Source organism: Montipora capricornis, chromosome 9 (genome assembly GCF_036669925.1).
Source record: "Montipora capricornis isolate CH-2021 chromosome 9, ASM3666992v2, whole genome shotgun sequence".
In the NCBI taxonomy this organism is placed as follows: domain Eukaryota; kingdom Metazoa; phylum Cnidaria; class Anthozoa; order Scleractinia; family Acroporidae; genus Montipora; species Montipora capricornis.
This window is the reverse complement of record NC_090891.1, coordinates 26,661,329-26,688,828: the sequence shown is the minus strand read 5'-3', so window position 1 is coordinate 26,688,828 and position 27,500 is coordinate 26,661,329. Positions and strand designations below refer to the sequence as shown.

General features: G+C 38.0%; 2 protein-coding genes and 1 long non-coding RNA gene across 4 annotated transcripts in view; 2 read left to right on the top strand and 1 right to left on the bottom strand.

Annotated features, from left to right (window-relative positions):
• The window catches only part of LOC138015849 (uncharacterized), a 77,089-nt gene extending 63,936 nt beyond the window's left edge, over positions 1–13,153 (top strand). The window contains exon 3 of the long non-coding RNA XR_011125651.1: positions 11,589–13,153. This is a non-coding gene — a long non-coding RNA (uncharacterized lncRNA). The remainder of the gene's footprint in view (positions 1–11,588) is intronic.
• Positions 1–17,435, bottom strand: part of LOC138015845 (histidine--tRNA ligase, cytoplasmic-like) — a 22,969-nt gene extending 5,534 nt beyond the window's left edge. Inside the window, exons 1-11 of one of the 2 annotated variants that reach the window (XM_068862967.1) lie at positions 17,284–17,419; positions 14,116–14,213; positions 11,427–11,516; positions 10,298–10,417; positions 8,061–8,156; positions 6,950–7,075; positions 6,749–6,856; positions 6,064–6,162; positions 2,536–2,757; positions 1,687–1,792; positions 613–692 (exon numbers count right to left, since the gene is read on the bottom strand). In XM_068862967.1, the coding sequence (XP_068719068.1) occupies positions 613–692; positions 1,687–1,792; positions 2,536–2,757; positions 6,064–6,162; positions 6,749–6,856; positions 6,950–7,075; positions 8,061–8,156; positions 10,298–10,417; positions 11,427–11,516; positions 14,116–14,208 (1,140 nt within the window). In that variant the 5' untranslated portion in view covers positions 14,209–14,213; positions 17,284–17,419. Of the gene's footprint in view, positions 1–612; positions 693–1,686; positions 1,793–2,535; positions 2,758–6,063; positions 6,163–6,748; positions 6,857–6,949; positions 7,076–8,060; positions 8,157–10,297; positions 10,418–11,426; positions 11,517–14,115; positions 14,214–17,283 lie in introns of both variants that reach the window. The other variant, XM_068862966.1, reaches the window with a different exon arrangement.
• Positions 17,436–17,912: 477 nt separating this feature from the next.
• The window catches only part of LOC138015843 (anoctamin-7-like), a 31,135-nt gene continuing 21,547 nt past the window's right edge, over positions 17,913–27,500 (top strand). Inside the window, exons 1-6 of the mRNA XM_068862964.1 lie at positions 17,913–18,754; positions 20,112–20,184; positions 21,661–21,761; positions 23,065–23,134; positions 24,131–24,376; positions 24,778–24,850. Of these exons, the coding sequence (XP_068719065.1) occupies positions 18,179–18,754; positions 20,112–20,184; positions 21,661–21,761; positions 23,065–23,134; positions 24,131–24,376; positions 24,778–24,850 (1,139 nt within the window). The 5' untranslated portion in view covers positions 17,913–18,178. The remainder of the gene's footprint in view (positions 18,755–20,111; positions 20,185–21,660; positions 21,762–23,064; positions 23,135–24,130; positions 24,377–24,777; positions 24,851–27,500) is intronic.

The window sequence follows — 27,500 nt, the reverse complement described above, 5'->3', positions numbered from 1 at the left end:
ATTTCCCTTTCGTAAACGGTCGTAGCCATTTCTCAGAACGGTCGCTGCCATTTGAAACGGTCGATGCCATTTTTTTAGCTCTGAATTATACTCATTAGGTCTAAGAACTCAAAAGGTTGCGGTTACTGGGAGTTGTGTCTCGCTGGTCATATGAGTTAGGGTTCGGGTTAGGGTTCTGTTTAGGGTGAGGGCTAAGAACCCGAGTTCGAGTCTTGAAATTTTCGGACCCTTTTTTCCTCCAGTTTTTCTTTTATAAATGTTTTTTTTTTCCTTTTTTGTCTTAATTTTTGTCAATATTTTCGCTTCGTTTGTTTCTTTTAATTTTCTTTGAAGTGAAGTGTGTAGTCGACCGTTATAAATGGCATCGACTGTTTCAAAAGGCAACGACCGTTCTGAGAAATGGCAACGACCGTTTCAAATGGCAACGACCGTTTACGAAAGGGAAATTTGCTGCACCGGCATCGCCTGAAGTTTTCAGACGTCCATAAGAGACATTTGCTTAATGTTGTTCCGTGAAACAAATTGCGAACACTTGTTCACGGTCACACAGAAGTCTCTCTACTACAGTGGTAAGCTGTACATTTATTGGTAAAACCAACGAGAGATTCTTGCCTTTCGCCCCTTGGCAAACATTCCAACAAGGTTGTCATAGCGACCACCACCTGCCACTGATCCAACGCCCACGGGCTCACCTAAAAACAACGGCAATTAAACAGTGAAGAATGAATCGATAACAAAGAAACGAGATTGCGGTTGTCAGCAAAGCGCTGGAATTTGTAGGCATTTTAGCGCGGATTGGAGGGTTGAATTTTTCAAGATGGTGCCATTCAGATATGTCCAGCAAGAGACATGATGGCACAAAAGAATTGTAATGATAAAGAGAAAAACTAAATTCGGGGATCTGCAAAATGACACCAGTTATGTCCAGGAATGCTCGAAATGATAAACAGCAAGGTGTCGGTGCCATTAACGAGACTGCGTCATTTTGCCATAATAACCTACTTATAATCTACTTAACTTATACCCTAGTTTCCAGAGGGAGCAAGGGTGGCACAGTGGTGAGAGCAGTCGCCTCCCATCAATGTGGCCCGGGTTCGATTCCCGGTCCCGGCGTCATATGTGGGTTGAGTTTGTTGTTAGTTCTCTCCTTGCTCCGAAAGGTCTTCTCCGCGTAATCCGGTTTTCTTCTCTCCAGAAAAACCAACACTGCCAAATTCGATCGGGAATGCATGGACACAAGGCATTCCGTGGGTAAAACAAATTACAAAAAAATACAAACCTACATGTATTGTTATGTGACGTTCTCGTAGCTGTCGTCGTCGGCGTCCTTGCTTAAGGACCCAGCAAACCACAAAGGACAGACCACAACACCGGGAACTCCATGCCCTACTCTTTGGGAATAATGTGTGGGTTCTTTTACGTCCCACTTGGTTGTGAACATTGAAGGGTTGTGAGACGGGGTCTACGATTTATCGTTCTTACCCGCGGGGAGACTAGAGAGTGTGTCATTACAAAGGCAGCACTTTCTCCTCAGTTATTTAAAGACTCTTGAGTGTTGGTCCGGCCGGAGTTTTTGATCCCGCGATCTCCTGCGCAATAGTCCGATGCTCAACCGACTGAGCCATCAGATCGGCGATGAAGCTTTCACCAGATAATCTCCTTTCATCAGAATGACACACCACCTACCTTTATGAGATTTTCCAAGATCTGGCTGTTCCCCCGTTAATATTGCTTCATAAATCACTCCAGTGTAATAATCCAAACCTCTGGCCAGACTCAGGTCAAATGATACCTAACAAAACAAAAAAATGAAATTCTGGAATCTCATTGCATGGCTGATGTAAGTGCATTTACGCCTCAAACAACATCGTTTTCGTGCGTTCAAGAGTTTGTTTCCCCTTTAGGGGCATTGTACAAACTTTTGCAAAAACTATGGCCCGTAATAACATTCGCAGTGAGCAAGAAATTATATTCATGTTTCTTAGCTTGGTAAGTTGAATTTATTGTGCTCCAATTGAAAGGTTAACTAACGAGGGGTTTTGTTACGCATTCGTCCTGAAAAGTCAAGCCGTTTAAGATTTTTAGGATCTACGTTGCCAAAAACCCATAGATTTTTTAACTGAAAACCAGTACTTCGCGTTTTCGTGAGGGTAATTTTTTTTTTGCAATTTTGGGCAATCAAAAATGTCAGCTATCATCTTTTAGAAGCAAATAGTAAATTGGAAGTTCGTTGGAAGTGTTTTTGGCCACCGTTATTTTTAAAGTAAGATCAGTATCACTCGTTCAAGTTTCTGGGCACTTCATTGTCAGATTGAATTCTTTTACCCGATTAAAAATATCTCTTTAATCAGTCCTTATCCATTAAAAGGAACTTAACTGTTTCAGCCACAGAAGCTCCTTTTCCATTATATTAAGCGTTTTTCAATCAGAAGCGGAAAAACATTGAGTATCTGCTGCTTAGTCAACCTCAGTCTCAGTTTCTACCTCAGAGTAACAAATTCAACTGTCACTCACTGTTTCTATTTTAACACCAACCTTATCCTTGATGCCAAATAGTTCAACGTAGCTAAGTAGTAGTTTAATGTCTTCCAATGCAGTTTTGGCACTTTTGTTCTTGATCAAAACTTCGTCGGCTGTGAGCTTTTCAACCAGATCCATTCCGCCCCTGAGCTTTACATATTCTCCAATCTTGTCTGCTATACTTTCTTCCAAGCCTTTCTCCCCTACCATTTCAGCTTTGACATCTTCCCAAGGAAGCTGGACCATGAACGTAATTGAATATACGGTTATTTTAGGCAACGACAGTGTAATTAAGTAACCAATAGACCTTATTCATAAATGGCGGCCAATTTATAATTCTTTTGTCGAAGTGCAAATTAGCCTACCAAGCCTCGATACCATACAGTGAATTGAAAAGAATTCTTGCTCTAAAATGAGGCTTGGTAGGCTAATTTGCACGTGGACAAAAGAATTATAAATGTGACCGCCATTTATGAATAAGGTCTATAAAGGCAGCTGGAATTCAGTTGGACCGAGACGAGAAACTCTCGTACCCGGGGCGTTTACCATTTGCACGGAAAATCCGGTTGGAATGGAATGCTCGTAATGGTACAGGATTTTTCCGGTGTGGCTTTTCGCCAAGACCGAGACTCTCTCGGCTAGAAGAAAACAATAAAAAATAAAAATGACGGCTGCATCTGCAGCGTCGAATGGAGGGAAAAGAGGCCGAAGTGCACCGGGTCGAGTGGGAGTTTACAAATGGTGCAGGATTTTTCCGATCATTTCGGTTGGAACGGGAAAAGAGGAATACCTCTGAGGATTTCCATCTTTTCCAGAAACTTTCCGGTGGAATGAGCTGTACCATTTGAGTTTCCAAGCGGAATTTTCGATTTTTGTTGACAAATGGTAAACGCTCCCGGTCTGAGTTCGTACCGTTCACATGCAAATGACATCAACAAATCTCAGACCAGGTCCAGAAGTTTTAAGATTGTATGCTTTTGGGCCAGCGACAATTATATTTAATGGAAAAAGATACCATTTCGTCTAGAACTCAGGCACCTAGCATTTCGTCCCGTTTTCATGTAAACGGCTACAAAAATTTCATACCGGAACAAGTTCATATTGGTCTCAGTTTGTCCCGACCTCATGTAAATAGGGAGTTTAAGATCTACCACACGGCGGCAACGAAAACGTCACAAATTTGGAATATTTAATGAGCAAAAATAATAGCTTTGCACGCTCTGCACGTGCATTTTTGTACATTTCTGTCACGTTTCCGGCAAACCTACGCTCTCAAGTTTTACGGAGAACGTGAACACAAGGCAGCGAATTTGAATTTTTCTGTCGGAGCTTCAACACCGCACCTCCTAATTCAGTTCCTGGACAGTTGCGCTAGTCTTTAAAAGTTAGACAAACCGACATAATGACGAAAAGATTAATAAATCTGAACTTGCAATTTTAATGACGTTTTCGTTACCGTCGCGTCGTAGCTCTTAAACTCCGTAATACCCCCAAGGTATAGGTGACCTGTCTAACCAGGAGTAAAAATAGGGAGCTTAAGCAACGACAACGGCGACGGCAACGAGAACGTCACGAATTTGCATATTTAATGCGTAAAAACAATAGCTTTGCACGCCCTGCACGTGCGTTTTTCACTTTTGTCCATTTTGTTGCCGTCGTCAGCAAAACAACAACGTGAAATAGCCAAGTTTTTGGTTTTATGAAGAACGTCAGCACTTGAGGATAAATTTTCATTTTCTCTCCTAAAATGGAGTACCATTGTGACTGGTGTCATCTTTGAGGAAATACCACACCCTTGTCATATTAAAAACGTTGAAATAGTCACGAAGCGATTAAAACAACGCAAATTTATATTTTAACATGACGTTCTCTCTCGTTTTTGCCGTTGCCGTTGCCGCGTTGTCGTTGCTCTTAAGCTCCCTATTATTGTTGGGCGACCTGTTCAAACGCACCGAAGATTTGGCTCAATAAAGTGTTGAATGCATGTTGAAGCAAATGTTGAAACCGTTAAAGCGGGCCTTAAGGACGGTGTCTACTATTGTTATATTGTTATTGCGCATACGTTTTGCGCATCTCGAGATACTCGGGTTTCCTACGGGTGACGCTTTTTAACACAGGGATATTTTTTCGAGGTTCAAAACTATGCGGAAAAAACAGAACTTAGCAAGTGCTCTTGGTATCCAAAAAGAAAATTGGGGGTAACCATGCATTTTTCAGATATAATTAACCTTCAGTTTGGAAAAGAGCGCCATACATTGCTTTGTACATGTATTTTAAAGCTTTTTACAAATATTATTGACTAGTTATCTTCGAAAAATGCGTGGTTACCCCCAAATTTCTTTTTGGATTTCAATAACACTTGTTAAGATCTGCTTTTCCCGCATATTCAACAAACCGCGAAAAAATACCTTTGAATTAGTAGGCACCGTCCTTAAAGTGCGAGCAAATACTGAAATCTTTGCACAGATTGAAACTGACGGGTATTAGAGACCTTTAGATCCACGTTTACGGCTAGCCTCAAACTGCTAGAAGTCACGTGACTAGCGCTTGCCGTCACGTTCGAAGCTAAGTTTTGACGTTTTCAACGGCGGAAGGAAGGTTTTCACGTAAGTCATTTACGTCAGCTCTTCATGGCGTGGAAGTTACGTTATCCAACGTATGAACGGGACAAATATAGAAAGCAACTTTTCATCTTTCATTTCATGTGAACTAAAGAATCAAAAGAGCACTGGTTTTATTTTTCTCATTGACTGGAACATCACCACTGAGCATCGAGGAAATTCAATATGGAGGTCCATACTTGTTTACTTGAAACTAAATGCACGAACTATCACAACTTCTAACGCCAAACTGCAAACCTCAAACCACAGTTTGCGGTTAGCCGTAAACGTTGATCTAAAGGTCTCTAATGATTTCACCAACACGTCTGGGGTTATTTTGTTGATTTCAGTTTACAGTGTCCCCAATTAGTGCTCCAGCGTTAGTAGAAGACTAGACAATTAATAATTAACAAAGCGAAAGTGGTTCAGCGTTGTCTGAACTCTTATCGACAACGACATTCGTCATCACAGTGGTCAAAGTGTTGTGGACTCACGAAGCACAGCCGAGTGAGTCCACAACAAATTTTGACAACTGTGATGACGAATATCGCTGTCGATAAGAAAACAGATAACACTGAACCACTTTCGATTTGTTTTTTACCACTGACAATATTCAACGTCAAAGAAAGTGTTTATTTTAGAGCATGACCAAAATCATGACCCAAAGAAAGAGAAAGCGTTGTCTATAACTTTCTCGCAATATGATTGGTTTATTTCCCAAAATGAGCGTTCTTGATTGGCTATTACATTTCGTGACAAATTGACGTGAGCAGCGTTGTCGAGACTCCTACCGACAACGGCTAATAAGCCAATCAGATTGTGAGATTACAAGCAACTGATTCCCTATTTTAGCACAGATTGAAATTGTCAGATAAAATCATCCAGCCTTTTACAACGACTGGCACAAACTGAGCAACTGAGCCCAGCTCATTACACCACCTACTTTGTCAAGTTTATCCACTGCAGAGCAAATGGATCGAAATTTCTCCTCAGGTACTCCACAGACAGCAAACATGCCATCCAAAAGCTGCCTGTGATTAACCTGCGGGCAAAATAATATAATGAGCCTCCAAATCACATTTCTAATAGGTCTCACTGACTGAAGGTTCTTGTTGACAGCATTGTATGGACAACAGCTTAAAAGCAAGATTTACAAGGGCGGATCTACGGAGGGGGGAGGGGGGGGGGTGGGGGTTTGCACTACATTTACATTCCCTACACGAACGTGCCTTTTCACTTGTCTTGAAAGAAACTGCTACAGAACAATATTGAGGGGGAAGATTGACTAGGATCAAATTTGTTTGACAAGGACTATCGTCAAAATGGTTTCATCCATGACTGTGATTTTCAGAAATTCAATCCAGAATCTTGGCTCAAATGGATTCCCCTTTGACTGTTGTATAGCAACAGACCAGGTTCACTAATGGTAGCCACTTTATTACGCCTTTGATATTTTATATTTACTTTAATAATTAACTTATTAGCTTCATGCTGGTTTATACATTCTTTTGAAATTTGCCCATAGCGGGGAGGTTACAAAGGCTCATGAGCATTAAAAACAAAACAATAATTCATATGGTCGACATTTACATGCATAGAAAAAACATTTTTTTTTTAACTTACAGTACCTTTACAGTAAAATCTCCAAGCTTTAAATCCGTCAGTATTTCAGATACAATTTTTACACACTCAGCGTCTGGAATCATGGGATCAAACTGGCCAGCGATGTCAACATCCTAGAAATGGTTATTAAAAAAATGATTCAGAATTTTATGTGGATGTGATCATTCTTCGGAGCTTTACAAAATTTTACAGTGATTACTACTTACACACTGGTAAAATTCTCTGTACCTCCCTCTTGTCATAGCTGGATTGTCACGTCTATAAACCTTGGCGATGTGATATCTTTTTATTTTATCGACCTTGTTCATGGCTACATGTCTTGCAAATGGAACCTGAAGAAACACTGTCAAGGAATGCATGAATACTGTATGTAAATATCTGGGGGTGGGGATGCTTGTCGGAAATTCTTAAAAGAACCCCTAAGAGGTACCAAGATGCTGTCTTCTGGGTGTGGCATGAATTTTTTTTCACTCCTAAGAGGTACCAAATTATGGGTTTTGATTACACAAAACTAAAAATTAGTTAATTGTCAAACGTCTCCTGTCATAATTTTTTGGCTCAATACCCTAAGAGGTACTGCTAAAGCTCCCGCTGTGGACCTTTTGAGACAGAACACCCTAAGAGGTACGATGAGCAGCCCTGTCCCTTTTATATGGGAGTCTCCACCCCCTCCCCGGTACATATGGGCTTACATGTACAATGAGCTGGCAGACAAATTGTACAGACCCACAACACAACATTTAAAAAAGAGATACCGGTAATACTGTTTAGTCAAAAATCTCAAAAATGGCACCTTGGAAGTACAATCATGTATGAATTTCTGGTAGGTAATTCCAGTCACACTTTTGCACACAAAAGAAAAAAAGAAAAAAAAGGGAAAAATCCAGTAAGGAAATCCCTAAGATGACACTGTAATCAGTGGCAAGTCCTGGTTTATTTTGTCAAAACTTACCGCAGCTTTAATTTTTGGCAGCAAAAACTGGGATACTTTATGGCAGAAGTTAAAACATGCACTGTTGAGAAATTATCGATATTATACAAAACTGTCACATGTACACTTTGTGTGTGATCATTTTTTTTCCACAAAAACCCAAACTCCTTCCATTTCAAAAACCAGGTTCTAAGTTAATGGAGTATTCCCTATGGGATAAAAGACTGAAAACCCCTGGGATAAAAGACTGAGAAAACCCCCTCTGTTCATTCCAAACTTTGTGCCCCCGTCAAAAATAATAATAATTATTGTTTGAAATCAATAGAAGCCAGTTTGAAACACTGTAAATGTAGATTCATTTACAATGAAATAATTTTCAAGGATACTGTCAAGTCGTACCTTAGAGATAACAACTCCCCCCCTTGATCAGCAAGATCATAGATAAGTTTGGAATCTTCACCATATTTCCCAGTCAGTGTTTCCTAACAACAAACAAAATATGAGTGAATTTAAATTTACAGCAGCAAAGACCTGCTATTTGGAATTCCCCTTAGTAACCAGAGATTTTCCCAAAGAAGTTTAGTTCCATTTACTTTTATATAGAACTAGTAGAAGAGTTTGCTATAAGGTGCACTATATCATTCTTATTATGTTCGATTTGATGGTTAAATCATAAGCCTTTCTTACCGCTAATATAAATTGTAAAATCATTGTAGTTGTAGTACAGTGGTCAACAGACAGGTTGTGTTGACTCAGATACTAGAATCTTATTTCCCCACCTTTGTCCTGCACCCGGGGGGTACTGCCATATATGGGCTATATAGGTATGTGCCGCTGTGAAGGGTATGGTTTTCAAGCAGTTTACTCTAGCATAGGGTATATAAATCAGAGCGTTTGGGTCTAGAATAGGGTATCATTTTTCACGAAACTGACCAGTCGCTTGAAGATTTTATCAAGACTAAGGAAACCAGAAATTCCCGCTCAAAAATATTAAAAAGTCGAGTCGGCAAAGTTTAAATTTGCGCAACTCAGCCTCAACAGTGTCAATAAATGGCTATCATGAGAAACTTCTGGATATTATTAACTCTCAAGTATCGGTATTTAGACGGAAATCGGTGGGAGTTTACTCTAGTATAGGGTAGCAAAATTCAGCTGAACTAGCTCTGGTATAGGCTAAGGGTTCCAGGGTCCCAGCGGCACATCCCCACCCAGAAATTCCTAAAATACCCCCCCCCCCCGGGGTCCTGCACATGTACATGTACCGGGTATGTATGTCCAGAAACCATTATAATAAGAAACTGTTAAATACACTTTCAAGTAGAAAACACACAGTCTACTTTCATTACCTAAATGTACATAACACTTACAGTGCCTTTATTTACAGGGATGCAGTTTTGGACACTCGCTAAGGTTACTAACATCTTAAGGTTCTGTAGCCTGTTTTCCAAAAGTCTAGTACTTAACTTTCCATGCCCAAAAAGCCAATAATAATTAGTATTATTTTGTAAACCATGATCTACATGTACATATTAAAAAGACCCACAAGAAATACATACAGTTTACCACAGTTATTGCAACGTTTCTTGCATCAAAACTACCTTGGTTAGAAGAAATTGTACAAAGAGATTTATCCTGTCCCAGAAATACCGAAATGATTTGGAACTTTCGAAAGATATTTGGCCCCTGGTAAACTATATGTATTTATGATTGCTCATAGAAATGGCTTAAATTAAGAGGGTAGGAAAACAAGCACTTCATTACACTCTAATCAGTTAAATCTTTTAAATAAATTAGTTTGACATCAATCTTACCAAAAGCATTTCTCGAAAGACGCTTTTAAAAATGTTACAAACCAGAAACCAAACAAGATAACTAGATCTAGCTTGGCGAAGGAGCTTGTCCCCCGGGAAACCCAAGGTTAATCTGTGGTCTTGTGGTGAACCAGATGTTTACCAAATTGTGTGGGTAATGACTTACCATGAACCCACAAACATCTGGCAAAAAAAAGCACAAGACCACTTAAGTCTTATCTTATTGTAAAATAAGTTTATGCTGATGACCTCACAGGGAAAAACAGTGAAGTCAAATCAGACTTAGAAGTTCTGGGTATAGTTGAACCTCGATTATCTGGACTCGTTGGGACTAGACAAAATAGGCCCGATATTCAAGGGTCCAGATAATTGAGAGTATGAATATTAATGAGGAACAAAAACTGATTAAATTAATTAAGAAAGCGGCATTTTAATCGTGAAACAAAACATTTACAAATTGTTTGGAAAACAATGTGGTCTTCACTCTCTGTTGTGAATACCTGCATGTACATGTGACACTGTGTAGCTTGCATACAACCCCGAACAAGCCAACAGAGCATGAAATTTCACTTAGCAACAAAGCAACTCTAAGCCAATCTGAACTCATTCGAAAGTTCTTCATTAGTTATGATGCGTGCTAGTGCTGCTTTTGCTTTTTGAAAACGAAACAAACTCGCCTTTACTTCACTTTTTAATGCTGTAGTTTTGAAGAATAATTATGGCTATGGATCTTGATTATGACTTAAATTAATATTACGTTCTAACGCAAGATAAAGGCAACCTTAAAATGACCTAAATTGTGGTCCACTTACCTTCATTTCAAAAACTGGAGTATCAATCTGCACAGCGCCATGTTTCTCAAAGCATTTGACAATGGTCTTAAAGGCTTTCTCCCTGACAGCCATCTGCTTGGGTTCATAGTCACGAGTGCCCTTCAAAGAAGACGATCAGGAGTGGAATACATGTAAATAAAACTAGTCCTTAGTAACTGTCCTATTGACTTTTTTCCACAATACATAATTATTCCTTAATTTTTGAAGGGTGTCACAAATTAAAAAATACCTACAAGAAATGAAAGGGTCATTTGACACAGAATATAAGCACTTATTGCCTGAAATTATTTTGGTCACAATTTGATTTAAAAATAAATAATTTAGTGTACATGTGGATTTAGCCAAGCCTAAAAGCAGAGCTCCCACGTTATTTTTGTTAATTAGTGGCTGCTGTTGTGCGTATGCACCCATGAGCGATACCGCTAGCCATGATTACCATCAGAAAAGTAACTCATGGGTTCCTCCTATGGCATAAAATATGGTGCTCCGCGAGGCTGTCTTTCGGGATAAAAATGGAATGCATGTCCGCAACTTACTGTAGCCTTAAGAAACTAATGACTTTTTTTAATTAATGAATGGCCTGCTGACAACACAATTAACTGTTTTACTAAGTAAAGTGCCTATGAACTAAAAAAAATTTAAAGACCTTTAAAAACGATGAGGATTCAAGTTTTTGTTCAGAAGTCTGCAAACACATTTACACTACCAGTACACAAAAAATGGGTCTGGACCCACTAAAAAGTTGGTACAGACCATACATTTCTGCTTTTAGGATCATAGGCGGCTATGGCCCCAAAACCGAAAAAAAAAAAAAAAAAGAGTCCAGACCCCTTTTTGTGGTAAGAATCTAGTCCTGATTCTGAAAATCGGCAGTGTAAGTTACAGTTTGCTGATAACAGGGCCAATAGGGCCATTTTTTTCATGAGCCCAACCTAACTTTCACTTGTGTAAATGGGAAAGAAAAATTGGTCCAGACCATGTAAAATTCAAGTCCTAAACAACATTAGCAACGACATCCTGAAATTACTAGTTACCACGGACACCACTGTAATACACATAAGGAGATTTGGAAGAAAAAGAAGAATCATCCATGATCATTGCCAGTCACCTTGGGTGTTTTGAGAACAAACTTTTGGCTTCCAAGGTCATCGCCAAGCTGCTTTTTAAGTTCAATCAATTTTGCCGTTTCTTCCTTTATCTGTAAACAACAAAGCAGGAAAAAGATCACTATTTTTGTCACAAACTTGCCATTTTTGTCTTTGTACTATAGGGAAGTCAAGGCGAGATACAAGATACATGTACAGTATGCAGTCAGTATACAATATTATATGGCGAGCAATTCTCATGCTAAATGGAGCACACTGATTCGCTGTTTTTCGGTTGGAATTCTAAAGTATGGACCATTACCATGGAAACAGGCCGTTCCCTCTTGTTTAACGTAATTCAGGGTTAATTAACATTAAGTTGCATAGGAAGTAGGGATCAGTAACTAGTAAACTACACGAAATTACATGTAACTGCATTCGCTGTGACACACAGCCCCAGTGAATATGAGGACACACTATAAAAGGCATAGTGCCTTAGGCAAATAATTTGTGCTGCAATAAAAAATACCCTTATGGCAGCGTGTACTTTTTTTATGTCATAAAATGTTCTCTGCTGTTCTTTTTTTAATCACCAGTCCCTTTTTCTCACGCTAGTAATAATTATTTTTTAGGGCTTCCATCTTTGTGTTGCTGTTTGTTGATAACCATCTTAGATAATGAATCAGTTGTGCCTGAATGAATTCGAACAAAAGCACAGAGTGTGAAGCCTGACCCCTTTTGATTTAAAGTGTGTCTTCATGTTTAAGTATACACATACATGTAAATCCCACAATATTATGTTAATCATGTCACACAACTACAGTACAGTAACTGTAATACAGTCAAACCATGAATGCCCAGACGTCAGTAATTAATTTCATTGCTGTCTGGACTTTTCAATATTATTATATCTGGAATTTTTCTCTGGCTCCAATGTTTAACTACGTCAAGTAATTATCATCATTAGTTTTTGTTAAGATTCTGTTGAAATGACTTAATATATCCTTTAAAAAACAATTGAAAATATTGATGCAAATCAAAACTAGTGTATTTTCTTCACAAAACTCATTGTTGGTTTGAATTCAATTCTGCATAAAGATTACTTGTGCTCGCACAATGTACGTGTACATGTAAACTACACGTAAATTTGTCTATCTGTCTTTCAATCAACTGACTAATATAATAAATTATCATTATTTGTTTGGGTGTCACTAACATTCACATTTTGTTAAATTATCCAGACTTTTTACCTGGGTTGCTGCAAGTCTGGATAATTCAGGCATGACCGTATTACTAATTATAAAGTAGAAAACCATACGTAAAGGGTGTGGCTTTTTTTTTTTTTTAAACTGGGGTTTTGAAAGCAATCATAAAGGTATCTCCATACCATTAACGGTAACATGAAAAATTAAAGGTAGTGGTGTTGTTAACTGTCACTTAAGGCAAAAAAGAACTTCTTTCAAACCTTTTGCTTCAATGTTATGTACACTGCAATGTACATGTATACATAATCTGTGGTAATTATACACAACATACTAAACTAGTGAGCATGATTATGACTTTGATCACTTATACTTCTTCTTTTTATTTGAATTTTGAGAAAACAGGTGCGGCTTATACATGGTACGGTACTGGAAAAAGTGTTTTATACATGTAACAAACTTTTATATTAAATTAATTATGATTATGTAGAAAATTGTGCAAACTGAAAGTGTTCAACATGGTGAACTGTACTGAGTTGTGAAATGATTAATGATTGTATGTACATGTAATAAAGTTGGTTGATACTGTACATGTATTTTAGTCTGTATGGAAATTACAGACTGGTAATTGCATTATTATTCGGATCATGCGAAGAGCATTATTTAATGGTAACATTTGAACTGTATTGAAATTAAAACAGTTTGCAGTACATGTGACCTGAAGAGTGTACCTATTGCTGTCATATTTGTAAAATTCATTATTTTACAAATATGTTTGCAAATCCAAAAGAGAAAAGGAATATTGTTATGTTAAGTTACGTATATTACCAGAGGGCCTGGCTAAACTACAAACTAAGAAAAGTTCTTGGGAAAAAAAGAAACAAACTTTGCCACAGGAAAGCAAAAATGCTTTCAACCCTATTGTTTCTAAAAATAATTCTGCATCTTAAAAACAAAATTAACACCCATAACAATGTCTTACGTGGCTTAAAACTAAAATATTATTTTAGCGACCTCAAAGAAAATTATGTGCCTGGCCAAACAATAATACTTAGGGAAGCAGGGTGGCCTCATGGTCAGTGTGCTCGACTCCGGATCGAGTGGTCGGGGTTAGAGTCCTGACTGGGGACATTGTGTTGTGTTCTTGGGCAAGGCACTTTACTCTCACGGTGCCTCTCTCCACCCAGCTGTATAAATGGGTACCAGCGAATTTAATGCTGGTGGTAACCCTGCGATAGACTGGCATCCCATCCAGGGGGGAGTGGAAATACTCCTAGTCGCTTCATGCTACAGAAACCGGAGATAAGAGCCGGCCTGATGGGCCTTCTAGGCTCGTAGCAGACTTTACAAAATGTACCTTTACCAAACACTTAATTATGGCTATGGAGTATTAGAGTGGAGCACCAGTGAAACAGCGCCTGTGAGATACACTGTAGCCTGGTAGCTTTATGCACCTCCACTTTTAAATTCTTAACATTAAATTTTTCTAAATTTACTCACTGCCACTGACCTGGCTTTCCAGACAGTGTGAACAGGACAGTGTAGCAACCCTCAACAACTTGGGAACACTTAAAACATTCCTTAACAATTTAGAGGACATCATATTGTCTGGAAACAGAAACCAAAAGTAACCAGTACACATTTTAGTTTCATAAAATTAATGAAAAATTAAAGGGAAACTTTATCCAGCTGGATGCTACTTTGTTATATTGCATTTCCTTGCAAAGAAAATGCAGGGAAGATGTAATGCAGTAGAGACATTTGGTTCTAAAATAACAGAACTATTTAGACTTAAATGTACCTTATACTGTAGTTCATTGTATTAAAGGCAATTTTACTGTCATGCAAGAAAAATGTAGTAAATGGATCATGACACTATTATCTGTAACCCTTTCATGGCGTCTCTGTTTTTGATACTGTGATTGTGCTGTCTACAATGTAGTTGCCAAGGTCAGTAAACGCTAAGGATTTATTGTATGCTAGCTTCAAACTTCATGGCTTTGTTGTTGCTAGGAGACTAGTACGATCCCAGCATTGGCGCTTCTTTCAAAGCTCTATTCAGGGCTGAGAGTTGACATGTTTAACACTACATGTAAGTTCGCTTGTAGAACAGCTTTTCCAACTAGCTACGCCGGCAGACATTAATGTTGTTTAGCTACATTGTATAAAAGCAAAGAAAAGTATTTAGAGGTCACTTATATGCATGTAATGAATAAATCCTTAGTGGGAGGCATGGTGGCCTTCTGGTTAGTGTGCTCGACTCCGGAGCGAGGGTGGTCCGGGTTCGGGTCCTGGCCAGGGACATTGTGTTGTGTTCTTAGGCAAGACACTTTAATCTCACAGTGCCAAGTCTGATGAGCCTTCTGGCTCGTATGCAGAGACTTTTTACATGCATGTTCTGTTGTTCAGCGCAATTAGAGATCACCATAATTAATTGAATAGTTTACAAATTCCCCCCCTCCCTCCCTCCCTTTGGAGTCGAGGTTGGGGCCTTGTTATAAGCATTTCAATAAACTTGGGTCTTTCCTGTGCAGTGACTTTCCCTGAGCTTGTTAGCTGCTGCATTGCATTCAGCTCATAATGCTGGGGACATAAGCGAGGTTCCTTTGTCACACAATCGCCGGAAGTCTCACAGGCTAACCTAACGCAAGGCAGTGCTCCCCCATTAACACCAACTGGAGTCAATGTTTCCTCATATCTAGTAGTTAGCCAGCACATAAACATATGAAACAGAGACATTAATGCGGGTTAACAATGGGTTCAAGTATGGAAATATTTCAGCTACACTTTTTTAATAAAAAGCAGTACTTTCATTGTATTATTCATTGTGCACATCATGTGAAGTACCCGTATCATTCCCATTCTCTTAGCACTTAATCCCACTGGTAAGACCCAGGGTTTTCAATAAGAATTTGAGTACAGCTGTAGGCGGAAAAACCTGAAGCGTAGGCAGGGAACGAACAGCACACCCCAGAGGTGTGCTTTTCGAGGGCTGAAGGCACAAGCTCGTAGGGGGGGGTCCCAGGGGCATCCTCCCCTAGGATAATTTTGAAATTTTGGCCTCTTAGAGTGTATTTCCTGCATTCTGCAGCACAAATTAGGGTACTTGAACAGAACACTAATATCATTAAATTTTGGAATTTTTTAATTAATTGAGAGAGAGTACATGAATACTTTAAAATTTTTTGGATATTCAGTTGACGACACGACACATATTGGGTTTTGAACAGACGATAAAATAGTGTGACATAGCCCCTATAAGGCTCCTTTGCATTCTACGTATACAACTGTGTGAAATGTATTTCATCTGTTGTGACCAAAAATTTTGGCGAATTTTGCCAGCCGCTGGCTCTTATTGAAATCTCTGAAGACCCCAACCCCCCAAAATAATCATGGTTTGTGGCTCATTTTATTTCAAACTATTTACAAGAGAGGCGTAGCGATAAAACATTATGAAAGTCAGGTTCTATTGAATCATTAAATTAATAGCTACAGAAAGTAAATTAGAGTTATTACAATGAAAGATGTGGCTAGTGACCAAACTGTAGCATTTATTCTACAATGCTATGAAGCAATAAAATGTCACATCCTATGTAGTACTGGCTTGTTTGGCAAAACAAGTTCAAGCTTCGTGTTTACCAAAACTTAAATAAAAAATAATAATATTGTGCAATATTGTTGTTATTTTCATTTAATGCGCCGATCAAATTGAAAGTTCAACATCCCCCTCCCCCCGGTATTTTACTATCTTCTGTGCCCAGGGAGTGGGGAATTTGACCTTTGTCTGCGTGGGGTGGGGAAATTGAACAGGAAGTGTCAGATTTCAAATGATTTTTTTTCGGGCGCCGAAGTCGCTAACAGCTTGTTTCCTAACCTCTTGATGTTTGGACAAGATGGAAGAGTTTAAAAGAAGGAGGAGGCAGTGTGGCCCAGTGGTTAGGGCGCTTGCCTTGAGATCCGGAGATCCCGGGTTCAAGACCCGCTCTGACCACTCGTTGAATTTGTTCCGGGTAGTCCCTGGTTCAACTTCCCAGCTGCACTTGTAAATAGCCAACTGGTTTGCCTCCGACCAGTTGGGATTCTTAACAGTTGTAGTTGTTGTGTTCTGTTGTTTCGTTGATTGTGTTTCATTGGCCCTGAAAAGCCCCTATGGGGAGGGGTCAATTAAGTATGTATGTATGTATGTAGATGTAGAATTTGTGAGCGGCTTTCAAAAAAGGTCTTGAAAACGTCTTTATTAATTAAAGACGGCAGGAGCCGACGACGATTGTTCTTATGTAGGGTATGACAGACAACTCCGACGATAGCATAGGGCATTTGAACACCATTTTGGCCCGAGGGGGCGGGAATTTGAACGATCCAATCTTCAAAAGTTCAAATGCCCGGGCTTTGCCCGGAGGGGGGGGGGGGGGGATGTTGAAGTTTCGAGTTGATCGGCGCATAAGTTTTTGAAGTATGAGGAAAAGAAAGCATAGCCGGTAAGTATCAAATGAAGAGCAAAGCTTCTGATCGTTAACTAATTTCTTCTTTCATCGAACTTAAAAACTGAAACGTTAAAGATGATGAAATAAGGCTATTAAATTACATGTACTGTCCACCAGTGGAGACCACGTGTATTTACAACCCGGCATCGAGATTTCCCTGAGGAAGGTTGACTGAGAAGTAACTAAAGGTTTACCTTATTCTTGACTTCATCTGTTTGTTCTTCAAGTTTTAACTGTCTGATTACTTCTCCTTGTTTCCTAACCTCTTGCTGAATTTCACTTCTCGACAAGGAACTGCAAAGCCTTTCCTTTGACGCCATATTGTATTATGGTCAGCGGGTGAACAAAAAGCCAAGAATAATCCTTCACGCAAACACGAAGTTCTACGAAGCTTTTCCGAAGATAATACGAGGAACTGTAACAGTACGTGTTTTTGTCATTCCCTAGGAACAGGTTCGAAATTTCTAAGAAGGGAGAAGTTTTTTATGTTCGCTTAAAAAAGCTTTTGCAATAAAAATTTCAGTAACGGCCTTCCGGATGACTTCACTAAACGGCTTCAGAATGGCTCGAAACTCGGCAAAAGAGACAAGTTCGTCACACATTTGAGGTAGGAAAACTTTATTTCAAATGAGATAGTTATTTACACAATCTTTTTACGATCGGTGATTTTCCCATACAATTCTCTATATACACAAACTGTCGCATACACCTCGTATTTTCAGCTTGGGGAGCCTGTGTTCAGTGATGTTTTGACGTCGCTCTGGAGACATATCCACAGGGGTCGTCGGGGGGTCGTCACGCTGAAGTGATTGATATACGAAACTTGACGGCACATCGCTTTATCACTCTGGATTTGTCCGATACTAGTAATATGCAATCGAGGTGGCTTCCTTTTAGTTTATCCAATCCAACACTCTTACAGAGGATTGACAGATTGGCCTCTCATGCAAGCACTGTAACTACAAATTTGTAGTTCATTTATCTTGGAAGGTTCGAGAAAGCACCAAGAGCGAGTTTGACTAAAGGGTTATTTTTTTTAACTTTGCCAACCAGAAATATTATTTGATTAGTAAAAGGATATGACAAGAAATGGACAGCATAGATTACACAGCTGATCGGAATGCGAGCGACAAAGTTAAGATTTTAAACGGAGGTAGCAATGCTGTTGGTAACGAAAAAAAGAAAAAGAAGAAGGTAAGAAGATCGAGATCTTCTTCATTCACAGAGGAAAAAGCGGATGGATACTTAAGACAAGTTTCCAGTTACAGCTGCGGAGAACAACCTACAAATCTGACGCCTCTTGAAAACATTGGGAGCCGCGAAAAGTTAGTTCACATTCATGAAGAGTTGGATACTCATGCACCGCCAATAAACCGCGACGAGACGGACCTCAGAAAGCTGGCGTTACATCTTGCGATCACAAAATCCAACGAGGGCCAAAATAGCAGGGTATTGCACCACGATTATGTGTTAGTTCACAAAACTGGCGACAACTGCAATCTTCATGAAAAACTGCGAAAGAAATATGAAGCTGAACTTCACGAACTAGGTTTTAGGCTAGATCGGATGTACACTGCAGAAAAGACTTTTGTGGTATTACACTGTTCATTTGAAAGACTTTGTGAGGAAGCGGAGAAAGTATCATTAGAAATGCCTTTAGCAGGGGTGAGCGGTCTTGTTTTCTATTTTAGAGAATAGTACTTGCAGTGTACTAATGCAGGATGTCTGAGAGTCCCTGCATCCACCCTTAGTCTATTTCTCAGGGGCTGTACAGGAAGATATAGAGGATATTACATGACACGAAATGTCTCTTCTCGTGTTGAAAAATATTTCACCTGTTTGCTGCGCTCACTCGAGAAATATTCTTCAACACTCGAAGAGAAATTTCGTATCTCTGCGCGGCCATGTAATATCCTCTATTTACTAAATAAAAACCAATGAAATACCAAGTGAGTTTTCGCGTGAAAACATGATATCTTCACAGGTGAAGATTGTTATTTTCATTCGTGAAAAGATCCCTGTTGCTGTGGTTACACAATGAAAATCGCGCCTTTCAATGTCTTTCATGAAATTATTAAGTATTTCAATTCATTGGTTTTTTTATAATAAATATAATATTACATGGCCGCTTGAAGATAAAAAATTTCTCTTTTTCAACACTAGAAGAGAAATTTCGTATCTCGGCACGGCCATGTAATATTCTCTATGTACCACACTGTAACACAATAACATCAAACAATAACAGCAACAAGACCAATAATCACAGTGACGATACTAATGACAATCCAATGACATCCAAGGATTTGAACCTTTGGTTACCGAGCAACAACTACATGTACACTTCCCAAAGATTTATCATCAAGGCAAGTACCGTATTTTAGAATAGTTTGAACAGACTAACCAGTTATTTCCCAAAAGAGTCATTTTGCGAACATCCAGTTTGCAAATTAAAATGCCATAAGCTTTTTTTCATGGTATACTGTTAAATGTTTGACTCTGGCTGGATTAACAGGTTGAAGTTTTTGTGAGGTAATTAAAGTTTCATTTACTTACTTGGTCTCGTGTTGATGAAACCATCTTAAATTATTATTCTAAGTACCGGTAATTCATTAGGATCTTCCAAACTGCAAGTAAGGAAAATTTCTTCCTTAATTGGTTCTAAATTTTTTTTAATGAAATAAATAAGTAGATAAACAAAATTTAAGAAAACAAATAATAATTAATAAATAAAGTTGCTGGGGAACTGATAAATACATTGAAGGTCCTTCAGACCCCAAGAGTTTATCAGAATCACCAGCAACCACTCTTATTGGATCTATTCAGTGTTTCCCTCTCTCTCTCTCAGAAAATAGACCCTTTTACAGTTATGTGTTAAGTTACCTGTCTTTTGAGTGAAAGCGAGGCTATAATTGACCTTGTGAGTTTCTATCAGAAAAAGGTCAACCCTAGCCTCACTTTCATTTGTAGGCCAGGTACACTAAGCACACAACTGTAAAATAGTCTATTATTGCTTTGTTTTCAGTATGTCGTGGGAGACAGCTCTAAAAGCAGTTGGTGGAATCAGTTCTGGGAACATTTTAAAACGGATGATGAAGGTATTGACCGCAACTTTCTCAGCACATTTCTGTGAAATAACCAATCATAATCCTCTTTATGAAACCACATCCAAACTTTTTTATTTACATTGGTTTCTACCGGTAGTTTTAATTTTGGTGTGTAATATACATGTACTGTGAGCAGTTATATAATTCATTAATAAAAATTATTATTGTTATTATTAATAAAAATAATGTGATGTTAGTATCAATAATTATTATTTATTAATTTTGTATCCCTGTTTTGGTACCTGAGGAAAAATTTATAGTCATTGCTAGTGTTCAGTGTAGGTGTAGCTAAAAACTCATTGAATGCAGGAAAGACTTAACTGTTGAACTTAATTCCAAGTGAACTTGGAAATGGCTTGCCTCCCAAGTTCACCTGAGCATATTGACAAGGAGCTGTAATTGGTCACCGTGGAGGCCTCTGCAAAATGACCACTGACTTTTCTTCACAGTGCAGTGATGCCAGGGAAATTAATTTCACTTTTAATATTCAATTGAAATCAGTTAACAATATATTGCTGTGAGATATAATCATAATAAAAAATAATTTACCAATTCTTATGTACCATTTTACACAGTAGTGAATGATTCTTCTCAAAGACAACAATCATCCCATCAAAAACCATCAAAGGTCATCTCCGTAGTCAGGGATGGCGGAGTGTATTTTGTGTTGGGGGGCTAACAAGCAAGCGCCAGAGAATGCTCCCCAGGTTGTGGGGAATTCTCTGCCAGAAAAATTTGGAAACTTAAAGCTTGCAAATGGTACTTTCAGCATTCTCGGGGAGATAAGAAAAAAACAAACGTGGATCAACCGTAAAGTGACAGATGTTTTACTTCCTATTTCTTACTTGATACATATATAACTTAATACATATTAAATTATCCCAGCCTTATGTATATTCTGGCCTTAAATCTGTTTGTCTTAATGCTTTGCTCATTTTGTTTTGTTTTCCTTCTGTTAGTTTTCTTTTTTTATGTTTTATGGGTTTTTAATTATTTTTAATTGTTTATAATTTTTTTTTAAAAAATTTTTTTTCTAATAATTTTTTTTTAATTTTTAATTTTTGATTTGTTTTAGAATTTTTTTTAGAATTTTTTATACCAGGGATGGCTCTGGTATCCCCTGGCCCTGGTATTGAGTGACATAAACCAAGGGTAAATACAAAAGCAGTCCATTGTTGACTGAATAAAGTTAATGACAATAGACCTTAATCAGGTAACTCAATGTTATACCTAATTCAAACCCTTTGGGAATAGAACATTTTGTTCCAGGTATTTCCATATCATTTAAATATGAATGCTACATTATTATGCAAATACAATACACAAACAATCTTGATCCCCGGAGATTTGAATTGGGTAAAACATTGAGTTAGGCGATTAGCTCTATTAAAGAAAAGTGACGATCATGATTAGGAAAATTCTTTGAACCTCTGTACTTAGAATAATTTTGTTAAAATTCTTTTGCAGTTGATTTTGTGAGTGCTCCATTCTGTGTTTCAAAGTCCCAAATATATGAGGGAATTAATGATCCTGATACATTCTTCAGGCCTGCACTAAGGTCTTTATTGGTGAGTAAATCATATCTTGACGATGTGTACCATTACAAATTTTGTTTGTGTGACGAATTGAGATATCAATTTGATATGTAAAGAAACAGCAATATTGTCGAGAGCTCTACACTAACTGTGTTCAAGTTTGTTTTATTGGAAAGTAAAAGATGGTGGCAGCCTGTCAGTGACTTTTACATGCGGCAGGTACAAAACACAGGTCACAGGGCATTGTTTTACCAATACAGAAAGTATCCTAAACATTCATAAAAGCTAGCCTTAAGCCAAAAAACTTTTCTTTTGCCCTAATTAGGCCTAAGGTTAGCTTTTATGAATGTTTAAGATACTTTCTACATTGATAAAACAATGACCTGTGACCTGTGTTTTGTACCTGCCGCTTTTACATGGTATGGTATCTGTGCATCTTAAGTTAAAAAGCACTGAATTAATAATAAATTATTATTGATAATTATAATATTGGACTATTTTCAAGGTCTTGAAAATTAATTATGATTGTTGCAATTTTTTATAAATTTGATGGGGTAAGATTTAACATACACATTACATATAATTTCCAAAATGGTTGCAATTTTAATATGTTTTCGCTGTAAAACTTTTTAGCTGGCCCATTGGGCCTCACCTTCAAACGTAAAATTCAAAAGAATTAATATTAATTTAACCTAGAACAAGGCCAAAAGGGTCAATTTGCAATCAAACAAAAGAATATGAAAAATGGCAGCCATTTTGGATTAAACTGAGTATTATTTTAATATCATAACTGCACAGTGTGTATTTTAATTTAATTAATAACCCCAGTTATTCTCGCATTTTGTTGGCTCTTGCCTATGATCTATTGGAGGACAGACGCACAATTGACTTCACCATCTGCTTTTTTGGGAATAAAGTTTAATTCTGTATTATATAAAACAAATAGATTCCCTGTTGCCATGCATCTGTTCAGTACTAGATCACAGATGACGTCAAAATGTGGTAAGAACATCTGATTCAGTGACACACTAGGCTATCGCCTCATGTGCCACTTTTTTGTTTGTTCTTACCACATTTTGACATCATCTGTGATCTATTACTGAACAAATGCACGGCAACATGGAATCTACTGTATTATTTTGTTAATTACACAATGATTGACCAGATGTACTCGTACATAAATCAGTAAAGATGCCATGAGTACTTCTACCCACAAGAAAATAAGTGGTCAGTAGCTGAAAGACTATTTTAATAGTACTGTATTCCAAGATTAAAGCCAAATAATATTGATACATTTGTATCTCCAATTCTTAATTCCTTGTTTGTCATCTTATAGGTTCACCATATCCTAACCGATGTAGATGTAAGAGACAAGGAAAGCAAACAACTTGGCCAGAATGCTCAAGGTAAAACTCCCTTTGTCTAAGCATTCTTTTGTTTTCTATGTTACAGTGCTTAGTCTGGTCAATTAACTGCACCAATCTTTCACACAGAAAAAAACTTCATATTCTTCAGTTCCAATACACAGCTTTTGTGCATTCTCCATCACACTTTCACTTCTTATGGGAGGTGGAAAGAACTTTTATTATTTGGAATTGACTAGCTGAGCCTCCCAGATCGCTCATAGCAGTGCACAGTACAATGATCACAACACAGTTGCAGCATTTGACATTACCTTAATAGACCTCTTTACAGTTGTGTGCTTAGTTACCTGGCCTTTAAATGAAAGAGAGGCTGGTGTTGACCTTGTTATGATACAGACTTCCTGCCGTTTCTTATGTTAATGATGTTGTTGTCATGCTAATTAGTAAAAATTTACGTAAGAAAAGCTTGGAGGTTTCTATCAAAACAAGGTCAACTCCAGCCTCACTTTCATCCATAGGCCAGTTAACTAAGCACACAACTGTAAAATGGACTATTTATCACGTATAAGCACCCATACTCGGGAAAGCATCCACCCCCCTTCTCAGAGGAAAGTTCTTGCACCAGGTATTTTTTTTGACAAAAATGAAAATGCATTTGATTACGAGATGTTCATGATTTCTTTGGAAAACAAACTCTAAATATCTCGCATAGAAAATTAAAAGCTGTGAAAGCTTTTCTTCACATCGCAGCTCCAAAATAGAAAGATCAAGTTTCACCAACAAATAAGCCATAATTCAGGAGCTCTGACAAGTAGTTGGTCATGGATTTAAATCTTATTCATGCCTGGATTTTTTAAGATAACTACAACTTCGTTCAAACACATGATAGTTATCGCTTTAACTTTGATGATTTTTGACCAAGAAAATTGTTTCATAATAAATTATTTATTTGCAGTCTCTTTCTTTCATTTATACCTTTGTAGTATATTTATTGGTAAATTAAATTGTCATGAATGATGTTGTTCTATTTACATGTAGGTCTTGGATACATGCTTCTAGAAGGTGCCTATACAGATGCTTTTATCCTTCATGAGCGTTCTGTGTATGATTCGGAATTCCCTCTTGCTGATGCTGGAGATGACAGCAGTTTCCTTCATGGCCAGGATATTGCAGATCCTCGCAAGGCCCTGCAAGACACTTGGCTGAAATATTTCAGATATCAACCACTGTGGAAGATAAGAAATTATTTTGGAGAAAAAATTGCGCTTTACTTTGGTTGGCTTGGTGAGTTGAATAATGGTATTCATTGTTATTAGTACTTTACCATTGAACCTGGTGACATTGACAAGTTTGTAAAAAAAGTATAATCATGATCATTATTGAAATAAGACTTTTTTATACAATTCATGTATGCAATACTAATTTTTGTGACACTCGTGCAGAAAACCTGAAAAACTCTTGGGTGCTGCTTATTAGGGACTATTATGCTTGAACACATGAGAGTGTGATACATGTATATTGCCTCTCTCAATTTAGCTAGCAGAGCTCATGCAAAATACTGCAGGTCTACATAAACATGGAACAAGACTTTGTCATGATTCTCTGGATGGTAAATTATATTGAGTACACCGTATGTGGTCTTGTCCTTAATTCTTTTGTTTCATATTTCTCATGATATTCTGTAGGTTTGCTTACATCTTCTCTTATTCTGCCCATGCTGCTTGGGTTTGCCATCTTCCTCTGGGGACTTATTGTTGGGTAAGTCGTATAACAAACAGATTTATTTTCGGATTGATACCCAAGCACTGGAATTAAGTTCACTTAGCACCTAGCTATCACCACCTCATGGGAGTGATTGTAGCAACTACGTGTAAGTCTATTAATTTTTATGATAGACTTCGATAGAAGTTCTAGACTAATACTTGAAGTTAAAGACTTGATAAATTAAATTATAAATATATTCTATATACAAGGCTAAAAGTTAAAAAATTAAAATATTCAAACCAAACGTTTTCGGCTGTTTGCCATCATCAGGGTTAAAATGGGTGACCGTCCGCGCGTACATTTATATCTTATGTAATTCCCAAAGGGAAAAGTTTAGAGACATAAGAAATGACTTCTTTGTTCAAACTGGGGCGGAATTGTTGGATCATTAGCTCCTCGACGATCCTACGCTTGTGAAAAGTCTGTGCCGAGGAGAGAACACGCCAAGTGAAAGCATGTGATGGGTTTTCCCACAGGTGTTTTGCAGGTTCAGAAGTGTGAGCATGATTTGAATGCTCCGCAATTCGTACTGCTAGGTTTCGTACAGTCTCGCCAATGTAATCAACGCCACAAGAACAATCACATACATGCCAACTCTCCCGGATTATCCGGGAGTCTCCCGGATACGGAACGAATCTTCCGGTCTCCCGTACGGGTCATTAAATCTCCCGGATAAAAACGACTCTGAACCTTTCACAGACGTTTCTCCATTCTAGAATCAAATTGCATCCCCAAGTTTAAAAAAGATCGATTTTTTCAAACTCGCTTCATTGTTTCTTAATGCATTTCTTCATCTCTGAGTTTCAAACTCACGTTAATAGAACTAAACAAAATGACTTCCTTTAGCTATCATAGCCATATAACCGAATGTTTGATTGGATCTCCGATTCACCAATAAAAATTCTTGACATAAGTACCCTGTTTTCCCGCAAATTCACAATGGTGGCAGAATATTCTTGTATTCTGAAGGAGCTGCTGGGGGATGGGTGGGTGCGTTTAGGGGGGGGGGAGAGGAGGGGAGGGGGAGCGGGTAGGTTGATCGAGGGGGGAGGGGTGGGGAGACCGGATGGAAAAAATCTCCAGATTTTAGATCTCCATAGGTTGGCATCTCTCAATCACCTTTGTAAACAACTTTGGATCTGTGAGTGTTTTTGTCTTTGTTGTTAAAGAGGGTTTTGATTTGCCTTGTTTGCCACAGGATTATAAAAATGAAATTGAAGTTAGTGAACTTGTTGAGTTTTTCAATAAACGTCTTACCGAGTTTTTCGTTTTTACCGCAAAAAGGGAGCTTGATGAAAACTTTCTTTCGTTCTTCGAAGAGAAAATTCAGAATGATGTTGTCATCTTGGGGGCGAGTCGTTTAGAAAGTTGTTGATTGTATGCGAAATAAAACGTTTCGGATAACCTGCATTGATGAAAGAAGTTTCTAGAGTTTTTATGTCCTTGTCAAAATCGGTAGAGATGCGTTTGGCTCTGTGGAGTGCGCTAGTGATGCAATTCCTTTTCCACTTGGTAGGGACCTCAGATTTCCAAATGATAAATGATTCATGTTTACGATCATTTGCCACATGTGAATTAGTGTTTAAATTTTTTGGAGCAAGTAAAGTAACAAGCCAACTTTTAAATGTCAAAGCACCAATAAAAGCCTCCCTCAAATAAACACCGTACCCAATCAGAAGTCCAGAAAAAAACAAGAACATGTTAAATTCTCTGAACGTTGATCACAAACCAGGCAATTATGATTTTATCTCAGGAAAAAAGCGAGACATTGAAAATTTAATGATGTACCATCGTTGTTGTCATTGATCTAAGAATTATGAATTTGAAATAAACGCCGCCCTTGAATAAATGCCACATCGGACACGCTTAAAAATTAATAAATGCTGTAGCGTTTAATCAAGTAAATACAGTATTTTTGGGCTGACAATAAGGGAACAACATTAAGTAATGTATTGATTAAGCTCCCGGGCTTTTTTTCTATGAGATAAAATGCAAATGATATCATTGTTCTCGATGCACTTTTATGGCCAATGCCACCGTTATGTAATTGTTGGACTTGTTTGTTTCTGTACATTTCCTTTCTTTCTTTGATCTCTTGTGAGTTCAGTCTTTCACAACAAGTGTTAATTATCTTGCTGTAGCAGCTTCTGTGGCCTCGCAGCAGATATCATACCCTTTGAGACTTGTCTCAAGTCCAGTGATTACCCCACCCAACACTTTGTTACACTTTTTTAACACGGCAAACATAGAAATCTCTTTTCGTTCTCTTGACAAACAATACTTCCGTTTGCATTTGCGGGTTTTCAAGTACCGTCCACTTTTTATGTGACTGGCAAGGTTTTTCGACAACTTCTCAAACATAAAATGAAGACAGTCTTTAAACAAACATTCTTTTTGCGTCTGCTTGGATGATTTCTTAACTTTTGCCAAAAGTCTCTTTTAGCTCAAGTATGTTACAGTAGATCCTAATTATTACAGTCTCCACAAACCTCTGCTCTTTTTCTCAATTAGCAATCTTCAGCTCTATCGAGATCTTGCATCTCATGGTAGGTGAGTTCTGTAAAAAATGTCTTTTAATTCTTTGCTTGCTTCTAATATGCTCATTCTTATCCTAGTCCTTCGTTCTTCATTCAGTGAATAGCAT